The sequence below is a fragment of the Taudactylus pleione genome, unplaced genomic scaffold, assembly GCF_031769625.1.
Source record: "Taudactylus pleione unplaced genomic scaffold, aTauple2 ptg000006l, whole genome shotgun sequence".
Taxonomy (NCBI): Eukaryota; Metazoa; Chordata; class Amphibia; order Anura; family Myobatrachidae; genus Taudactylus; species Taudactylus pleione.
The window spans coordinates 20,293,207-20,315,874 of NW_028284409.1; the positions used below are offsets into that span (position 1 = coordinate 20,293,207).

The following is a 22,668-nucleotide window of genomic DNA, read 5'->3' on the forward strand; positions in this document are numbered from 1 at the left end:
GTGAAATACATTTTCTCTTAAAGTGATTTAGATTCCTCAGATGAACTTAATTGGACTTGTATATGTACTCCTATAACATTTTACATAATGCATAGGTTTTCTTTTGTGTATTCTTCTGTGTTGTAAGCCATGTATTTATATCACAGACACAAGGCTGAGGGAGCAGCTCCTGTATTTGGTTTGCAGGGTGCCTAGAACAGTATCCTAGAGCCAGGACACCACCCAGACCAATACATATGCACTAACGATCTGAGTGTGATCCAGCGCATGCATAATCGCCAATTTCTTATTTTGGCGCATGCACAGTATGATATCTGTATTTCCACTTGCATCTAACTTAGAATCAGGCCCAGGATGTTATCAATTGCATTGTCTGTATGACATTGCCTGTATGACAGGGTTGCCTGGGCAGGAGTTAGGCAAGATAAGTGATATTTTTGCATTTATTTAAACTTATTGAATTTCATCCATTTTTTGTAATACAAAACCGAAAATTACAGAGAATATCATGATAGGTGTTTAGAATTGATGCAGTAGTACTAATACCACATACCTCCCAATGGTTACTATTATAAGGTGGCAGTGGCAATGTCTGGTAGATTGGCGAGTGTTTTTTGTAAAATTAAGATTTGTTTCACAGGGCTTCGGGCAGCAATTACTATGCCAGTTTTGCCTGCCTAAATGTTGGGAGATATGATAAAATGATACAGTATACTATTTATTTGTAATAGTTTAGCATGTTACCTGATGCTATTTCTTTATCTCCTCTGGGATCCAATGTTGGACGTCGTTCCATGGATCCTGCACAAAGACAAAAATCTAAATTTCTTCATATAGACATGTTGTAAATTGTTGTTCTTAGAGACATATGGACTATAGTGATAAACAATTGTTCCATATAAAACCCTAAATAAATTATTATTGATTACAAATAATTACCAGGTATTGTGCTCTGTATTCTATGCTAACTACCAGGCAATGTAATCTCTATTATAAACTAGTAACCAGTCATTGGGCTCTCTATACTAAACCTGTGACCAGTCATTGGGCTCTGTATACTGAACTAGTGACCAGTCATTGGGCTCTGTATACTAAACTAGTGACCAGTCATTGGGCTCTGTATACTAAACTAGTGACCAGTCATTGGGCTCTGTATACTAAACTAGTGACCAGTCATTGGGCTCTGTATACTAGTGACCAGTCATTGGGCTCTGTATACTAAACTAGTGACCAGTCAATGGGCTCTGTATACTAAACTAGCCTACAGTCACTAGGCACTGTATACTAAACTAGCTACCAGGGAATGAGCCTATGTTGCACACTGGCCACCAGAGAATTTGCTTGTATTGTAACTGTACATAAGCAAAGGGTTATGTAATCTAAACTAGTCACCAACTAATGGGATTTGTATCAGACTTTAGCCACAACAGGAAGGGCTATATGTTATATATTAATCACCAAGCCCCAAACATAATGTATACACAACATCAATGGCTTTTGTATTGAATACTAGGCAAAAGGCTTGTATTAGATTTTAATAGCAAGGCTAGAGACTCATTGTATACAGTACTAGTTAACAGGTAATGAGTTCTGTATTGTACAGATGCCACCAGAGACTCGGGCACTTTTGGCAATTTCCACTCGGATGTCAAAACAGTTTGATGCCACTTGGTAGGAGCTTCTCACCTAGAGCTTGCAGCATTATTTTACACTGGCCAATCAAAGTAACAGCCTTAGCATGGTAGCAGTGATTATTGTGACAGTATTGTTTTAGTCAACAGCAATGTCCATAAATGTACCTATTTATTTTCCTTAAGATGCCCACATACACAGCGATATTTTACCCGATCTGGCCGATTCCTACGCATTGGAATGACAGAGCGTGTAAAATATGCCAAAATCTTGAGGAAATCGTGAGTCCCCACTCACAATCACGATGTGATGCGCGTCCCCATTGGTTGCACATCGCATCGTCAGATCTGATGTGCTGTAGGGCAGATCTGATAATCTAGGATACAATACACAGTGAAAAGTCTGCATGCAGGAGAGATCGTATGAAGATTGGACACCAAAGTATGTGCATATCATGTGGAGATCGTGTGCAGAGCTGCCGGGAAGAGTTTCAAAGGAAATCGTACACATCGGCTGATCGTGTGCCCATCGGTATGTGTGTGGGCACCTTTATACGAGCTGCACCGTATGCAAAGGATATAACAATGGAATACTATCTTTGAATATGCTAAATCACTTTATTACCATTGTGCTACTGACTCTGTAAATAAAAAATATGCCAGCTTTATGTAAGCTGACCTGGCCAGTTTTAATAAATTTGTATTATTTTTGTATCTGTTTACTGGCCATTAGTTTTATTCTTCTATACCCGCAGTTTAAAATAAAAATGACTGGAAATGAATACAAATATGGTTGCCTGAACACCTCAAGGTAACAAAGTCGTATATATTTGTTATAGACAAGTATCCAGGATTATACCGCATATTCAATATGTGACCTAACAAGTGGCAATAGCATTGCTATAATCTCCCACCCTACCCCTATACCAACCTCCCAGAAATATTTTTTTCCTGACTATATGACACCACTCTTATTGCAGCTCACTTGCGGTCCAAACCATGGTAGGCCCTTGGCTTCAAGTATCAGAAAATTCTGGTGGAGACTTCGCATTTGCTACACTGGGAGAGGGACTTGGTTACACCACTTATAGACAAACCCTATCATTGCCATTTGCTCGCAATAGGTTACTGCAGTTTTGTATGACAGCAAATAACACTCCAAGTGTTGAAATACAGGAAAAAACTAAGAACGTATAATACCTGTACTGTATTATATGCACGCCCTACTGTACCTTTAGTGAGAATACTATTGTCAGTTAATTCCTGAGGAAGCGTCAGATCCTTTTCTGCATTTGTAACTTCAAGTGTCTTTTGGCCCATAATCTTGGGCTTTTCCACTGCAGAGTTCTGTTGTGTATCAATTACACGTCCTTCCTTTGCACGATTATCCGTGTTCTCAGAGATGTGAACCACAGTCTTCCGGCCAGAATTTACTAAAAGAAATATAAAAAAAGAGTAGCAGCAGCATATTCATTAGTAATAAAAACAAAAGATCAGTTCTAGAAATAAAATTCCTGCTTTATAACTGCATCTCTCTAACATACTTCTCTACAGTGTTTTTTCATATTGATTTCTGCATACTGTAGTCTTCTTAAATCAAACACAAAAAAGGACAAGCAACATACAGCGGGGCGCTACTATATGACGATCAAAAATGTTCTATCAATATACACAGAGTAGTAATACATTCCTTGTATTTGTAGATCTTCTTTCCTGTTCCTCAAAAGCTGTTTTTCTGTTTTTTTCAATGATGTTTATTCCTCATTTTCATGTGGCATGTCATATATGAAAAAAACACTATCAATGGAAAGCAGTCCTAAATAATGAACCACATCCCAAAGTTTTAACGGGAGACACCCTTGATGACAAGATCCGTGTACCCCACTCACTAGAGAAGATGAGTAGATAATCGTCAAAAGATATCTTTCAGATCTAACGTTACACCCCAATGTGTATGGAAGTGGGTGGCAAATCACTGCGTACCGTGACTCAAATAAACAAGGTGTAAACAGAATATATAAAGGTATCTTTATTTTCTCAGAGATAGCATACCCCAACTCACACCATGGAATGTAGATTCTTCTACATCAAGGTTTCTTTACATCGATATATTCGATCACTTGCTCGTAATAAAATGCATTCTCTTCCATAAAAAGATATCACTAAAACCAGGACTGTTAGTGTGCCTTGAGGACAGAGTTTGGGAATTACTGCCATACACTGTAGGATAATTGGCCTGCCTGTCTGACTTTGAGTTTTGTCTTACAGTGAATGGCCAGCATGAGTATCTCCACGCAGCAATTATCGCATCTGTTGGGCATGCTAAAAGATTAATTTTGCCTGACAGAGCAATAATTGGTGCTCGGTCGTGGCCATACACTGTGCAATTATTAGCCAATGGCCACCGTTACATGGGTCGCAGCAGTCCATCTAATTTTATGAGTCCTCAGGTGTCTTCTGCAAGAAAGGAAGCACAGGCTAAACTGGCTGCAAACTCAGGACCCTCATCGCTCACATTGGAGGCCATGCTCTGACAGAGAACCTGCACCTAGCATGGGGCTGATGCAAGTTTTGATGGGGCATCTAAAGACGCATCAAGCGGTATTTCATTGGGCGTCTCCGTCCTTGCACATTCAGATACACAGTTGTACTAGCATTAGCATAAAGTCGCAGATGAGACTATGGCAAAAGACGCTAAAGTACTTGCAGTGGCGTGCTGCTCTGAAACAGCCCATGTCATTTAAAAGTTGTTCACTGAAGGTTGTCATATTTCTGTGAACCTCCATGCCACATCTTAAATACCTGACTAGCATAGAGTTTAAAACAGCTGTTTAATCAGCAATATATACTATAGTATATGTTTTACCTCTTGTTCTAGTTTATAGCTCATGATTTAAAAAATTAGACAGTCCTGTATCAGCTACACAGCACTGAGCTGCCCACTGTGAGAACATCATGTCAGCTAGACTAAAGTACATTTACCATTTTCCTAAAATATTTCATTTGCATAATTCATAAACAGATGAAATCCTGTAGCCCATGACTGTGCTTCTGAATGTAATTCAGGATGACTCACAGTTCTGGCAGAATGCTTCATCAGAGCCATCCGGACACTGCCTTATTCCATCGCAGGCCAGAGTAATATCTATGCAACAGCCGTCATCACAGATAAACTGGTAGCGGGTGCAAACACCAGTACATGCCGAGGAAGCTGTGAGAACGAGAAGAAAATTTGGTTTATTACCTGGCATTAGTTACACAGGAAGGGAGTTCGCTATCCATGCGCATTCAGGGCCTAATTCAGAGGTGGACGCAATGACAATGTAGCATGCAAACACTCATTGTTTTAAGTCTGGGCATGCGTCCAAGTTGCACTGCGCTTGCGTCCCGATGGAACGTCATTAGCATAGAAACCGCATCTGCGGCAAAAACCACTTCTGCGTCCGACTCAGAATCAGACCCTTAGTCAATGTATATAATGAAAATTAAAAGTATATACAGGCAATATAAGGTAATTGAAGATATTCAGTTTAACTGCAGTTCTTCACTTTCTTTCAAGTGAAATCAAATAATTTTCAAAATGCAATTAAACAAAGTGACGGCATGGACAATAAAAAATATCAGCTGTAGGTCTAATGGTTATTTCTAGAGCAGTACCTCTTTAGCAACCACTGCACATGTACTGTACCTACTGTTCTGACCTGCTCCCAATTTTACCTACCAGCCAGTAAAAATGGGACTCAGCCAATGCTACAGAATAACAGAAGTAGAAAGACTGGTTCCAGAATAGATGGTAACCTTACAAGTACCTATCTGACCAATGGTGTTCTGAGAAGTTTCATGTTATTAAATCAATGATAACAGCTGTCAGATGTGCTTTTAATCATTTATATTTTACATCTACTTTCCCATTTCTCATTCTATTTAAATATCAACACAGAGCTATGAGGCTAAAAATGTCACAAGTCCATCAAGTTCAACCTTTGCTAACTTGTAGTGGTACATCTACTACGTCACCATAATGTAAAACACTCCTGGTTTTGCACCTCAATCAATGCGACCCAAAGCATTCCTATGGAGAGTCACCGAGTGCCATTACTGTCACAGTCCCACCAGGGACAGGTTAAGGGTCAAGATATGTTTTTTTTTTATTCTGCCAAGTCCGTGGATGTCTACAGGGAAAGAAGAGGCTTTGTCCCATTGCATTGGGTGATTAATAAATTAAGTTAAAGAGGGATGTGTGGAGCTATATTTTTTTTTATAAAATACTTTCTATGGTATGTATCCTGTCATTATTTTAATATTGTATTTATAGGTGGACTACAGGTGCCAGCAGGCCCTTGTTGCTTGGGTATGCTGGCACTTGTGGTTCTTCAAGTGCCATCATGCCCTAGCAGGCTTTCTAGGACCAGAAATCCATCTGTATAGAACAATATTAATACAGGTTGAGTCTCCCATATCCAAATATTCCGAAATACGGAATATTCCGAATTACGGAATAATTTTGGCATGACTGAGATAATAAAACCTTTGATTTTTGATGGTTCAATGTACACAAACTTTGTCTAAGGCACAAATTATTAAAAATATGGTATAAAATTACCTTCAGGCTGTGTGTATAGGGTGTAAATGAAACATAAATTTATTTCATGTATGTACACAAACTTTGCTTGAGCCACAAAATTATTGAAAATATTGTATAAAATGAGCTACAGGCTGTGTGTATAAGGTGCATATAACACATATATGCATTCTGTGTGTATATTGGGGTCCCATTCCCAAGATATTTCATTATGATATGCAATTATTCCAAAATACGGAATATTCCGTTATCCAAAATACTCCTGGTCCCAAGCATTTTGGATATGGGAGACTCAACCTGTAATAATATTTCATTCATTATTTATAAAGCCCCAAGGGTGCAGATAAGAGCCGTGGTTGTGCTCAGGGAGGGGGAATGCCATTTTTGGTGGGTCTTACTTCCCTAAGGATTTCAGCCCTTGTATGATTGACATTATGGTCTCCCTGCTACAGTGTCACCACCCCTGGCTGTTTCGGCATAGTGTGGGTTAGTTAAAATATGGTTAACAACCTCCTGGAATTGCCTTTTTTATCTCATGGCTGGGTAGGATCACAGCCGTTAAAATTAACCTTATACCTAAGTGGCTTTATCTTTTTCAAACCCTGCCTGCAGCTGTCACCACTTCCTTCCTTAAAAATATTCAAAAAGCCCTTATCCGTTTCATATGGAACCATTGGCCCCACGGATCTCAGCCAATGTTTTGAAGGGGCCGGTCCTTGAAAGGGGTAGAGGTCTCCATAATGTCAGATTTTACTAGTTGGCTTCCCATTCCTCACAAATTTTTCCTTCTTATGCACCACCGGGATCTATCTCTTGGCTTGGTATTGAGTCAGCTTATGGTAACCCTCCCCGACTTGACTCCCCTATAAGCCTGACCTCCGGGCAGCGTCCCGCTGTTGTTAAATTGCCCTCTTCTATCAAATTTGACTCTACCCTTTGAGACCTGAATTCGGTTAAAATTTATCTTTCCACACCGATTTCTCCCTCGACAGCTATTTGGCACAATTCTCTGTTTCCTCCTGGCTCATCTACTGCAAGATCTCGCAGCTGGATCTAGACAGGCCTTAAATTGCCCGTGGGTTTTGCCTATCAAGTTCAATGGTTATCCCTGGCTGAGCTCCAACAGAAGATATTGAATCCTTTTGAATTTTTACAAATTTGCCATTTTTTGCGCTCCTTACCTCCAACTCCTATTCTCCGAGACCTTACCCCTTTTGAAAATCTTTGCAAACATCACCCCTTGACTAAGGGCTTGATTTCCCAACTTTATATTATTTTTCTAGACACTGCCATTCCCTCTTTGAGATCTCATTAGGCTGAGTGGGAGAAGGATCTGAGATCCCCCCAAGATGAGGAAGCGTTGGAGGAAATGAGAATGGGGATAACTAAAAGTTCAATTTCAACCAAAATAAAAGAAACCTCATATAAAATGTATTGCTGATGGTACAAAACCCCATCAAGACTCAACAAAATGTTCCAGTCCTCTTTACCTGATTTTTGGTGGAGATGTGGTTGCAAGGATACTATGTTACATATACTGTATGGTGAACATGCCCGATTATCGACCTCTACTGGGACTCGGCCCATACTCTCTTGAACTCTCTTTTTGAGTCTCCAGTGACAAAATACCCCTGAACATTCTTACTCTGCTATCCCCCCGAAGATCTTAACAAATTCTCCAAAAAGTTGGAATAAAATATTGGCAGCAGCTAATCCCTAATAGCCCTGAACTGGAAAAACTCCTCCCCTCCATCCCTATCAGCAGTTAAACGCCAGATCTGGCATGTGGTGGCTATGGAAGAAATAACCTATTATTTCCATTACAGGGGACATTTTTTCACCCAAGTTTGGCTCCCTGGCTCTTTGAGGAGCACAGACCCTCAACTTCCTTCGTGCCCATGCTCTGACCCCTTAGGAGAACAGTGTGTGGTGAACTCTCTCTCCTCTACCACATCTTTTTTTCTTTCTTATTTTCTTTTGACAATTTCTATGATCCTAAATCTGAAGCTTCCTACATGGTCATCTCGTGTTCCCCCCCTTCCACCCTTTCTCCTATGTTAACCCCTGTCACTACCCCAATCTGAAGAAAATTTGGTCACTTGTGAATGTCTTTCCAAATAATTTTCTTGACATTTTTGGTCATTGTTTATTCTATATGTTGACCTTGTTATACAGTCATTTAGTGTATTAAATCTATGCAACAATGCTATTGTTTTTCTCATGTTGTAATTTTGAGTGACCATTCAAAATAAAGAATTATAAAAAGAAAAATAGGGAAAGCCCCGCACAATTTTTCGCATCTATATTTCACTACCAGTCTAGGTTAAGTAACCCACAGCTTGGGTTTCTATTCTTCTATTGGTAACATCGATTTGATATTGTAATTTATTCTAAAGTGTGGTTTCTAAGTGGTTTTGCGTTGACAGCAGATCTGAGGATCAGCTGTCACCACGTTCCCTATCACTGCTACTTCCAAAGCAGTGAAAATTAGCACTGCAGAATCTGACTCAGCAGTGGTAGTGCGCATATTTGAACTTGGGTTCACGCATGCGCATGTTATGAGCCACCGTCGCGACTTATTACTTCCACGGGTCCCGGCTCTCACTAGGCAGCCAGGACGGTGCATCTTTCCGGCCACATTGGTGTCTAGTCCTGGGGTTGCTAGGCAACTCAGACATCAGGCGGCCGTGGGTAATGCTGGTCCCTGGCTGGGGCTAGCAGCTGGGATGCTGGCTATGTGCAGCACTGCTGCATATTTTCTATTAGGGGCTTGGTACCTTTTGCCTGCATCTCATTGGTGCAGGCTTCGGTTAAGAGGCAATCAGTCCCACACACCTTTGCCAGTGATAGTTTGTACTTCGGTGTGTCTAGCTCATCCTGTTCCTGTCAATCTGTGTCCTGGAATACTGGGCCTGATTCAGAGCTGCTCGTAAGCGGCCGCTCGTTCGCTCCGAGCGTGTTCGCAGATGCGTATGGGTTGTAATGCGCATGCGCCAACCAGTCAGTGCGGTCGGAAATCGTGTGCTCACAAAATAGCGAATGCCTGCTAATTTGAGTGACAGGATGAGGCGTTTGTGGGTGGTAACAGGGGAAAGTACTTGAAAACGGGGAGTGGAGATCCAAACGCAGGCGTGCCAACGGTCAAAACGTGCGTTTTAAGGGTGTGCATAATTAACAAAGCAGCGTCATCGACCACGTCACTTGGTTGTCTTTTAGCCTGAACTGCTCGCATGATTGCGGTAGGAAAATGCTACCACAAGAATAGCGAGCAGTTCATACGCCTTTCGATGTACTCGATTAATCAAATAAATAGCGGAGGAGACGTATGATGCAAGCGGCCAAGGGGCGTCTTTACAAAATAGCGAGCGTATGTTTCGGACGCTCGCTCAGACATAGAGACATCAACAGAACGCAAAGAGCGAGCGCTCAATTTAAATAGCCAGTCCATTTTTCTGAACGAGCGTCCGCAAATAGCGTCCAGCTCTGAATCAGGCCCACTTTTCTACCTGCATTTAGCACTCCTGGTTATTCTAGCCTGCACCTGGTTTTGTCTTTAGTTCGGTGTCCATTTCTATTCATTATAGCCATCAAGGTTTTGAGTAACTTTAACTCCATTCACACCACTGCTTTTATCACCTGCAGGCGACTCCACCATTTGCCTGCTCAGTGAACGTGTATATTAATATTCGATTGTTTGGTTGCCTCTGTCCAGCCCTGTGACTATCTTGTGGTCCTACTTCAGTGATGTTCAATTAATGTCTCAGTCTTGCATATCCTACGATCTTCTGATAATTGTATAAGCCCCTACTGTCCGCATGGTTAAGACCTGGCAGCATCCAAGGTACTGGCGAGTGTGTCCTACTCTAAAGGAACAACCGGTGGTTGTTATAGGCAGAAGCCCTTTCTAGCATGACTCTACAGGTCTTACAGAAATTATTCAGGAGTATCATAACAACACACAAAGATCCTGGTAGCTAACGGAGTGATCCAAACATGGGAGGAGGGATCCCTTTTTGCAACCAGGGACTCCTTCCCATGGGTGATCAAGAACAGACACCATCTAGGGATAAAGTTAAATTCCAAAAATTATGTATATTGGAGTTTGATAAATAGGAAAATAAGATGGTTCCCCATACTAGGGAAAATAAGATGGTTTCCCATACTAATGTAAGGGGACGACAATCCCTAGTATATATTCTAGCACCCTGCACCTGTCAGAACCCGTGCAGTTCCTCTTTCTTGCCTGGGGTGTAGCTCTCTGCTGGAGCTTCTAGCACACTCAGCTGATGCAACAAACTGCTGAGCTACAGACAAGAGTGCACTAAAAGTTCCAAAGCAGAGAGTGACACCCCAGACAGGAAAAATTAACTGCACAGATTGTGACAGGTGCAGGGTGCTAGAATGAACACTACGTTTCACATCAGAGATGACAGGTAAGCAGGAGTGAAATCTCCTAAATTACCTGTTTAATTAACGGGGCAACTACTTACGTTTTACTCCTCCTTTTAAGGATAATGAATAGACACCTAGATGCGATGCTTTACAGATGGTGGTTATTAAAATATTGAGTTTAAAAGGTAACCAAACTGATATCAGGGCTCGTCCCAGAGAGGAATTGGTAAACAAATTTGCTGCCATAGGCAAATGCAGGGGGGGTTTCCAGTTGCCTGGAAACCCCCTTCCTCAGCCCACACCATGACCACAATATAAAATAGTATATAATACAATTTTACTAGAGCTGCAGGTTTTCCTCAGTATCACAAATGAAATAATTATCACCGCCTGTGGCTCTTTTAACATGTGTCAGCCAGTAATGAATACACCTGTGCACCAACTAGGAGATCTGGAAAACATGCACTGTTAGTCTGCAGATATATGTGTTCAATCTGTCTGATGGGAATGGAAATCTGGTCATTTTCTATTGTCATTTGCTCCCATACATTACCAGATTTTCCTTCCCACCAGACAGATTGAACATATATATCTATAGGTGTGTACTCAGCCTTTGGGTTGCACTGCTATCGACCATCTATAGGGTTAACTATTGATACAGTTATCCAGTGCATAATGATACCAATATGTACATATATGTCCAGGGAAGTGGTAGGGTTCTTCTGCTGCCGAAGTGCAAACCTGTCCACCACCACATAACTGAACCTAAAGATGACAGGGCAGCACTATTTACTTCACTTTACTACATTATTTTCTGGATTTCCCAATAACAAACATTTGGCTTAGGGGTGCCGTGAAACCAATGCTAATGCTCTAGGGCGCTGTTATTCAAAAAAGTTTGGTAACCACTGGTCTATTGAATCCCTTTACTGATTTAGCAAATGTATCTATTTTAGTTCTGGAGTTTATTAAAATTTCCACCCTGTGCCTCTAGATGGCACCAGTTTCCAACTGAAAGAATAAAAATTAGAAATGTAAAATACATAATTAAACCTATATAGATCATCAGCTTTCTAGACTACGTTTATCTCCTCATGAAACAGCATAGATACATATGCCTATTCATTTTCCTTCTGCAGAATTTCTCTTTAGTTTTACATGTTAAATTTAAATTGTCATGTGATAGAGTTCTTATTTTTAACAACTATCACTGTGCTTTTCATCTGGCCCACACAGCTGATAAATTATATGTACAGCTAAAATATGCCTTGGTAAAGGATCTTTTATTTAACTTCTTGCTCCTCAGTGTAGTACTTTTCGAGGGATGTAGTCGGCATACCAGGCACACAATGCCAGCGGTCAGAATCCCGGCGGCTGTGATTACGATGGTGAGTATTAGAGTTAGGTTTAAGGTTAGGGGTTAGGCACTAGGGGGAGGGTTAGGGTTAGGCTGCAGGAAAGGTGGGTTAGGGGAAGGGTTAGATTACTTAATTGAATGAGTTGGGATTTCCACCGTTGGGATTCCAGCTCCCGGATTCTGACCACCAGCATTGTGTGTGCCGGGAACGCATACCAAACCCCTTTTGGACAGATGTTATTTGTATCTGTAAGTTTACTACTGGCAGTTTTCAAGTTTAAAGGAAAATCAATTTAAGTTTATTTTAGGGCAGGACGAGCTAATGGCCATTTCATGCGGCACACAAATCAAGAGAAGTAGTATTGTACAGTAGTAATACTGTGAATTACAGGGCTGTAACTGGGGTAGTGCGAGCAGTGCCATGGCACAGGGCACCGCAGGGCAGGGGGTGCTGTTTGGGCCTGCCAATTTTCCTGTTTATTATCATTCTCATTTGTAGCTTCCTCTTCTTTTATCCCCAGTATCTCCTGGCCTCCCCTATCTCTTCCCTGGCCCTTCCCCATGATGTCATGGCCCCTTTTTCAGGTGCACTTTCTTATGTCCCTGTTTAAAAAATGGGGGGTGCCAATGCTCTCCCTGGCACAGGGCACCAATGTCTAGTTATGGCTCTGGTGAATTATATCCAGCACACATAGTAGTAGAGTAGTAGTACTGTGCATTTGGCCACGGAACTTTGTGACATCACATGACATCACTAGCTGTGTAGCATTGGGAATTGTTGTGCTTTGTAATTTTTGTCTGAAGAAAGCAGAGTTTTCCAAGTCCAGTAGTGTAAAGCTGTATTACTACATAGGCAACCGCAGGGTGGGGGGGGGGGGATTCCGGTTGCCTGGAAAAAACCCTCCCTAGCCCACACCATGATGACAACAATAGAAATAGCATATAATACTAAAGTTGCATGCTTTTAAGATCCCTTCAATGTCACAAATGAAATAATTAGCAACGCCTGTTGATCTTTTAAAGTGTGTCAGCCTGTAAGGAATATACTTGTGCACCAACTAGGAGATCTGGAAAGCATGTTCTGTTAGAGGTGCACTGAGACCATCTATAGAGTCAATTATTAATACTGTATAATAATACACTATCCAGAACATAAGGAGACCAATCTGTACACCTATCTCTAGGGTAGTGCAAAGCTCTTTTTCTGCCCCCCCCTTCTTCCGCATATAATGGCATACTGTGATTGCTGGTCCTGTGTATGTCAGAATTATTACATACACTATGCTTCGTTTGATCTATATTGTAGCTGATTATGCCCTCTTCATGAATTGGTCAAACTTACTTTAAAATCAAGCATTTGGAAACCCCCCTCTAGAAATCCTGCGTTTGCCACTGTACTACTTATTGTTTACAAATCTGCTCGGTTCCAGTAGCAGCTGTTTTTCCCAGGGCTCCAAGTTTCACCTACAGTACCAGCATGTCTGAAAACAGAGACTGGGGAAGATGTATGAAGCCCAGAAACGGTATCAGCGCACGTTATGTGCGCTGATACCGCTTCTCCCCGATGTATGATCGGGGGTCTGGGCGGTAAATGACAGAGGCGCTATGCGCCCCTGTCATTATCGGCGCTGCTATCTACAAGATAGCAGCGCCGATAGCCTGGGCTATGTATGAACGGTCAGATCGTCTGACCGTTCGGCCGGCTGTAGCTGTCGTTATCGACAGCTACGGCCTAGCGCTAGCCCATCCCCACAGCAGGGACAGCGCTGTCCCGGCTGCAGCGGCTGCCGGCTCCAGGGCTCCACGCAGGGATCTCGCGATACTTGCGAGATCCCGCGCATGCTCAGTGGAGCCGGCCGGGACAGAGACACAGCGCATAAGCACTAGGCTGATGCGCTGCTGTCTCTAACGGGTAGCGCCGGAGGGGGGAGTTAACGCTCCCCCGCTCTGGCCGATGAGATGTTTATACATCTCATCGGTAGTGCTTCCTGCTTCACCTCGGTAAAGAGGCGAAGCGGGAAGCATTATAGCGGCACGTTAAGTGCCGCTATAATACATCTACCCCACTGTGTGATGCAGTGGAAGGGGTTGTGTGAGCAGCAGGACCAATCAAAAATTCCTGTCAGAAGCTCCCCAGTCATTTTACAATGGTAAGCAAATTAAATGTATTGCTGGCTAGGTGGTAATGCAGGTTTATTAAGAAAAGAAGTGCTTTCATCTAGAGTCTTTCAGTCCTGAAATAATAATAGTTACATAGACTGACCAAATAATTAAACAGAAATGAAGCACATTGTAATTAAACAGAAAAGCTTTAAGTCTTGTTTCCATAAAATTAGGAAAAGCTGTCAGCAGTAAAATACATTCTTTTTGGGTGAGATTACAGTTGATGCCATGTACAGCATACTACTTGCTTACTTTCAGGAAATGAAAAGGAGACACACAAATGTCATATTTTAGATAGTAGACCAGACTCCTGAATTACACAATCTGTGGTAAATCAGGCAATTGTACCCCCCACTGCTTGATAGCACAAATAGCGGCACTGAGCAGAGGGTGGGCAGGACCACAATGATGCCACTTCCCAGATGGGCCCACCTTCCGTTGAATACGATGTCAGCACTTATGATTTTATAGCAGAATATCAATGCACCAGTAAGTGTAAATTAATGAATAACATTGTGTAAACAATGTAATGTTTCAGATTGTGGTGAGACTGTTGCTGTGATTAATGATTTAATAAAAAAAATGTTATACTATGAAAATAAGTATTTTTGTTTGACCCACCTGACTTGTGATGTTCTGCAGGGAGGACACTGACAGAGATATTGTCTGAGTCTATCTGACCAGAGGTGTCAGTCACCGTCAGTTGCAGAGTATAAAATCCTTCTTGCAAATGAGACAGCTTCAAAGTACCTGGCTGAGGAACCTAATAAATGTGAGACAATATTTTAGTTATATCAATCAAATATGACAATTTCTAATTGGTACTAAAAAATATCATTGGTTCAAAGATAGACCTGTTTGTAAAAGGTCCTCCTTCATCACCCCTGCTATATCTCACATAACCAATTAACATCACAGTGCATTAACTTTTCCACAAGATCTACAGATGTATCAGAAGCAATACTTAACCTAATTTGCCACCTAAAAGAGGTGTTTTGTGCCATTTGCGTTAAGAAACCCCCTGGAAGTCCCTTCCAGATCTTCACCATCAATAAGGAGAAAGCAAGGTGTGAATGAAAGAGGTGGTATTTTGGAAAGGGCAATTAGAAGAATAACTTCTTAATATCGCCTTCACTATATATTAATGAAAAGCTTAGGATTCTCTTTAATTCATCTATACAGATGCTCCTCACTTATCAACCTACCTGTTTAGTGACTGTTTGGACTTACAACCCACGCTACGACCAGCTAACTGTGGCTTGCACTGATACAAAAAAATAAGACAGACTCTGCCACGAGAGAGTGCCGTGGATGTGGCACGGGACACATGAGACCTTGCCTCCCATGAGGAAAAGAAAGGACGGGGATGCGGCATGCTCTCGGAGGAGGTGGGGCACACACAGGCACATGTTACCCCCTGCCCGGGACCTGCTGCTTCCCGGCCACTATACATCCTCGCTTAATGACCAAGCCATAGAAACGGAACTCGGTCGTTAAGTGAGGAATATCAAATTATATATATATATATATATATATATATATATATAAAGAACCACAGCTGATCCGGCACTCCCATTAGGGATATGGATATACCTGCTCAAGGTGCCTTCCTTACAGGGAACAATGCCCCCGATCTATATGGCACATAGAGGCGGCACTCAGAGACTTGCAAATGAAGTATGCAGAAGTGAAAAGTTTAATCCATCAACGTTTCGGGACCTCCTGTCCCTTCCTCAGGATGTACAGTACAAGATTACAAACATACACGCAAACAATGACTTTAAATAGCTTACCAATCCTCTAGACGCGTGGTGTTCCTCCCGCTCTGCACGCCGGGGACCAGACCGGAACAAGCGCAGCAATGTCAGCCGGAAGTTCTGTGCGTGTCACGCACCGGAAGTTCTCCGCATGTCATGTGCCCTTGTGGTCACCCCTGACGTGGCGGCTATTGGAGGCAGCCCACAGCCCACTAGTAACCATGGCAATATGCTAAAAATAACAAAAACAAACAAACACCAAGGTGTAAATGACAGTGATCACAGGGGCTTAAAACTAACGGACAAACAAGGTCTGTGGGTGAACTTAAAAAGTATACAATATATGGAAAATTAATATTAATAATCATAATGAAAATAAACAATAAAAAATGACCTGACACAGTGTTAAAATGTAACACGCAATCGTGTATGGCAGCATGAGTGCAAAATTAAGAAATATGAAAGAATATTAGTGAAAAAAATTTTGATGCTAAGTGAAAAAACATTACGTGAAAAAACGTGAAAAAATAAATGTGTGTGTATGTATGAAGTGACAAAAAAATCAAAAAATGTAAAAAATTAAAGTGCAAAGCTCAATATATCGGTATGAATGTGACCTGGTATATCGGAAACCAGTAAAGTGAAAAAAACTTAAGAAAAACCGAATCAATCAATAAAAAATGCTTGACTGCCACAAATGTGCCATGTGACAAACAGTGTAAATGGCACTCATACCTACATACATTTGGAAACGTAATCACATTAGTAAATAAAGTCAATATGCGAACCTATCAGTACATGTATTAAATACAATGCAACATATAATACAAAACTAACTTGCCTTACAATTATAATATTCTATATATATGGCGCCATCAGGTGACTATAAATAATATCTCAGCTGTGTGCCTATAATGAACTAGGCAATCAGAACTGAGTCTGAATTAAATCTATATCTAAATTTTGCAAAAACATATATCAAAATCTATAAAAAACAATTGAGTCCCAGGGATTCATTAAGCCCTCGTGGTGATAGAGTATCCAACCTATAAATCCATGCCGACTCAAGCTGCAGAAGTTTTCTAGAGCGATTGCCACCCCTCAACGAGGCTGGCACATGATCAATGGCCTTCTAGCGAACAGTGGCAATACTGTGTCTCATTAAGGCAAAATGCCTCGCCACCGGCTGTTCGCTATGGCCAGATATGAGAGCTGCCCTGATGGCCGCACGGTGTTGCGCCATCCGTTCTTTAAATTGGCGTTCCGTCTTGCCCACGTAGTGTAACCCACATGGGCAAGACAGAATATACACCACGAACCGGGAATGACAAGATAACGACCAATTGATGAAAAATTTTTTACCTGAATAAGGATGTACTATGTAAGGGCCCTCCTGCATATAACTGCAGGTGATACAACCCAAACATTTGTAACAACCCTTTTTTTTGCTAAGAAAATTGGAAACAGATGTCTTAAATGTTGAAATGTCTGATTTAACGACAATGTCCCTGATATTGGCGGTACGGGTATAGCTAGGCATCAGATTAGTATCTCGAAGTAAAGCTACGTCTGGATCTAAGGCAACCATAGGCCACAATCTCTTCGCTCTTGGAGCCAAAGCTTTACTCTTTGCGTTGAATTGGTTAATCCAAGGAATCTTATGCGCAAGATGTTTCTTGCTTTTAGGCTTTAATAAATCATCCCTATTAACTGCAAGGGCCTTGGCTTTTGCCCTCATGAGTATCTTTAAAGGAGAGCCCCGATCCAAAAATTTGTTGGTCATGATGTCTAACTGTTTGCAAGTCTCAGTTGCATCACTGGTGATCCTGCATACTCGCAAATATTGGGAGTATGGTAACCCATAAATGGTACTACGAGGGTGAAAACTGTCATATCTCAGCAGATTATTCCTATCTGTGGGTTTTACATATAATGAGGTAAAGATCTTAGCATTTTCGATTTTGATGGAAATGTCAAGAAAATGAATCTCATTATCACTGTATTGAACTGTCAATTTAACAGGACTAGATGACCTATTGTGGCTCTCAATGTTACTTAACAATACCGTAATGTCGCCCTGCCAAAAAATTAACAGATCATCGATGTATCGATAATATAAAAATATGTGTTCCGATATCTTTGGATCAGAAAAAAACAAATTATTTTCTACCTCTCCCATGAAGGCGTTGGCAAAGGACGGGGCTGCCGCAGAGCCCATGGCGCATCCCGCCCTTTGCCTGTAAAACGCACCATCAAACAAGAAATAGTTGTAATTTAACGTAAATTCCAACAAAGATAGGAAAAATTTTAAATCTGGCCCGGTATACTTGTTGTTATTCACCAATAATCTTTCCACAGCTCGTATGCCTGCCTCATGTGGAATGCAGGTGTATAGGCTGGTCACATCACATGTGACCAGCACTAAGTCGGGCAGGAGTGACTCAATCAGAGCAAAGTGTCTCAATAAAGTTGTAGAATCTTTTAAATACGAAGGCATATTTTGGATACATGGCTGTAAATATGAGTCAACATAAACAGCAATGGACTCACACAGAGACCCCCTGGCAGAAATGATGGGTCTGCCAGGAGGTCTCTGTGGATCCTTGTGGATCTTGGGGATGACATAAAATAAAGGCACCACAGGAAACTCCGTTACTAATTTTTTGCACAAAACATTAGAAATGATTCCCTCCAATTCGGCTTGTGACAACAAAGCATCAATATGCCCTTTATATTCCACCGTGGGATCACCAGGCAAAACACAATAAGTATTCACATCTCCCAACAATCTACATTACGGTATTGTTAAGTAACATTGAGAGCCACAATAGGTCATCTAGTCCTGTTAAATTGACAGTTCAATACAGTGATAATGAGATTCATTTTCTTGACATTTCCATCAAAATCGAAAATGCTAAGATCTTTACCTCATTATATGTAAAACCCACAGATAGGAATAATCTGCTGAGATATGACAGTTTTCACCCTCGTAGTACCATTTATGGGTTACCATACTCCCAATATTTGCGAGTATGCAGGATCACCAGTGATGCAACTGAGACTTGCAAACAGTTAGACATCATGACCAACAAATTTTTGGATCGGGGCTCTCCTTTAAAGATACTCATGAGGGCAAAAGCCAAGGCCCTTGCAGTTAATAGGGATGATTTATTAAAGCCTAAAAGCAAGAAACATCTTGCGCATAAGATTCCTTGGATTAACCAATTCAACGCAAAGAGTAAAGCTTTGGCTCCAAGAGCGAAGAGATTGTGGCCTATGGTTGCCTTAGATCCAGACGTAGCTTTACTTCGAGATACTAATCTGATGCCTAGCTATACCCGTAGCGCCAATATCAGGGACATTGTCGTTAAATCAGACATTTCAACATTTAAGACATCTGTTTCCAATTTTCTTAGCAAAAAAAAGGGTTGTTACAAATGTTTGGGTTGCACCACCTGCAGTTATATGCAGGAGGGCCCTTACATAGTACATCCTTATTCAGGTAAAAAAATTTTCATCAATTGGTCGTTATCTTGTCATTCCCGGTTCGTGGTGTATATTCTGTCTTGCCCATGTGGGTTACACTACGTGGGCAAGACGGAACGCCAATTTAAAGAACGGATGGCGCAACACCGTGCGGCCATCAGGGCAGCTCTCATATCTGGCCATAGCGAACAGCCGGTGGCGAGGCATTTTGCCTTAATGAGACACAGTATTGCCACTGTTCGCTAGAAGGCCATTGATCATGTGCCAGCCTCGTTGAGGGGTGGCAATCGCTCTAGAAAACTTCTGAAGCTTGAGTCGGCATGGATTTATAGGTTGGATACTCAATCACCACGAGGGCTTAATGAATCCCTGGGACTCAATTGTTTTTTATAGATTTTGATATATGTTTTTGCAAAATTTAGATATAGATTTAATTCAGACTCAGTTCTGATTGCCTAGTTCATTATAGGCACACAGCTGAGATATTATTTATAGTCACCTGATGGCGCCATATATATAGAATATTATAATTGTAAGGCAAGTTAGTTTTGTATTATATGTTGCATTGTATTTAATACATGTACTGATAGGTTCGCATATTGACTTTATTTACTAATGTGATTACGTTTCCAAATGTATGTAGGTATGAGTGCCATTTACACTGTTTGTCACATGGCACATTTGTGGCAGTCAAGCATTTTTTATTGATTGATTCGGTTTTTCTTAAGTTTTTTTCACTTTACTGGTTTCCGATATACCAGGTCACATTCATACCGATATATTGAGCTTTGCACTTTAATTTTTTAAATTTTTTGATTTTTTTGTCACTTCATACATACACACACATTTATTTTTTCACGTTTTTTCACGTAATGTTTTTTCACTTAGCATCAAAATTTTTTTCACTAATATTCTTTCATATTTCTTAATTTTGCACTCATGCTGCCATACACGATTGCGTGTTACATTTTAACACTCTGTCAGGTCATTTTTTATTGTTTATTTTCATTATGATTATTAATATTAATTTTCCATATATTGTATACTTTTTAAGTTCACCCACACTCACCATTAACAGACCTTGTTTGTCCGTTAGTTTTAAGCCCCTGTGATCACTGTCATTTATACCTTGGTGTTTGTTTGTTTTTGTTATTTTTAGCATATTGCCATGGTTACTAGTGGGCTGTGGGCTGCCTCCAATAGCCGCCACGTCAGGGGTGACCACAAGGGCACATGACATGCGGAGAACTTCCGGTGCGTGACACGCACAGAACTTCCGGCTGACATTGCTGCGCTTGTTCCGGTCTGGTCCCCGGCGTGCAGAGCGGGAGGAACACCACGCGTCTAGAGGATTGGTAAGCTATTTAAAGTCATTGTTTGCGTGTATGTTTGTAATCTTGTACTGTACATCCTGAGGAAGGGACAGGAGGTCCCGAAACGTTGATGGATTAAACTTTTCACTTCTGCATACTTCATTTGCAAGTCTCTGAGTGCCGCCTCTATGTGCCATATATATATATAGCAGAGGTCTGGCACTCCAACTCGAACGAATGCAGCTGCCCTGGTGCAAGTGTAACTAGAAATATATGTAGCTCACTGGTGCAGGTGCTAGACAGTGAGCCAAACACCACACTGCACTCCGGGTCTTAATGAATGGTTAATTTATTAATTCAACATTTCAGAGTGGCCAGCGCCCCATTGCATTAATAAATTAACCTTTCATTAAGACAAGGAGTGCAGTGTGGTGTTTGGCTGCCTGTCTAGCACCTGCAGGTGCTAAATAGATAGATAGATAGATAGATAGATAGATAGATAGATAGATAGATACGGTTGATAACGCTGCTCCTCATCTCTACGGGGGGAATACAGGTGTGTTGTGTGCCAGCGGCCACTAGATGGCGCCCGAGGGAGCTATTCAATTGTTGCTCTGGGCGCGCACAGTCGCCGGCACCAACTTTGCTACTTTGCTACATCCAACGCGTTTCATCTGCCAATCAGACTTCTTCTTCCTTGAAGAAGTCTGATTGGCAGATGAAACACGTTGGATGCTCCACTTACCTCTCATGAACTTTACTACCATCCTTATCAGATAAGCCGCAGAATCCTTTTTTAAACTATATTTATTGTTATGTCTTTTTTATAATATTTATCTATCTGTGCATACCCCCATATACTGGTCAGTGACAACTTTGTGTTTGCTGTGTATAGCACATCTATTTCTGCATAAAACTTATATTTTTTATTGTTTTATTTTTATACTATGTTTCTTGTCTTAAAATAAATTTTGTGTGTTTTACGTATATTATAGTCAGAGTACTATTTTATTCTCACTCGCACTTTCCTAGATGGTACCACTGTTTTATTTGTGTTATTAAGGAAATTGTTTCACATTTGCACTCTGCACTTTATTGGTTAAAAGAACACAGATATCTAAAAAATAAATAATAATTAATAAATATTATTAATAAACTTCAAGAAGATCAGTATTGAAGTTTATTAATAATATTTATGCACGCACAGCACTTTGTTTAGCAAGTAGGCGCTTTTAAACAGATTCAATGTTTTCATAAATCTAATAACAGCAGATCACCAATGCTGTACTTCTTCTGTTTGAGCTGACACCCATACTATAGGGGAGTGCTATACACTATACCTTTTATATTTGAAAAGCTATATATAACTTGAATACGACTGGTTTTAAAGAGTAGGACTTCTTCCTATTTTACTGAAATGGGGTGTTTATTATCTTTTGGCGCCGTGTTCTCCCATTGCTACATATATATATATATATATATATATATATATTACACATATATATATATATATATATATATATATGTGTGTGTTTCCCAAAGCACTTTTTTTTTTTTTATTAATATACTTAAAATATCTACAGTAGACAAAGTCCACAGGTACAGCACAAAGATTCATTGTTGCAAATCCTGCTGTGACTAGCCTCAGAGAAAACTCTGCCTTTCATGCTTCATTGGCTCAAGTATGTGATCATCTGTTCATATTCTATTAACTTGTGTAATTCAATACTAACTGGATACTTGGCTGGCAAACAAACAGATGTCTCTTGTTTAAAAACAGCAGCAGACCTGCACACTAACATACTGTCAATTACATTTGAAAAGTAAAAATATATTATGGGCTCTGTTTCCAACAATTCAGAAAGTAAATTATTTGAAACATGATTAATATGTTGTGGGAACTTCTACCACAAAGAAAGGTTTCTTGTTGACGGTTACAGGGTTTTGTTTGGTTGGTTGGTTTGGTTGGTTTATTTCTTTATGTGGG

General features: G+C 40.7%; 1 protein-coding gene across 1 annotated transcript in view; it reads right to left on the bottom strand.

Moving 5' to 3' along the window:
- LRP11 (LDL receptor related protein 11) overlaps positions 1-22,668 on the bottom strand; it is a 44,219-nt gene that overhangs the window by 10,692 nt on the left and 10,859 nt on the right. The window contains exons 3-6 of the mRNA XM_088451745.1: positions 14,747-14,888; positions 4,708-4,842; positions 2,864-3,064; positions 745-801 (exon numbers count right to left, since the gene is read on the bottom strand). Of these exons, the coding sequence (XP_088307871.1) occupies positions 745-801; positions 2,864-3,064; positions 4,708-4,842; positions 14,747-14,888 (535 nt within the window). The remainder of the gene's footprint in view (positions 1-744; positions 802-2,863; positions 3,065-4,707; positions 4,843-14,746; positions 14,889-22,668) is intronic.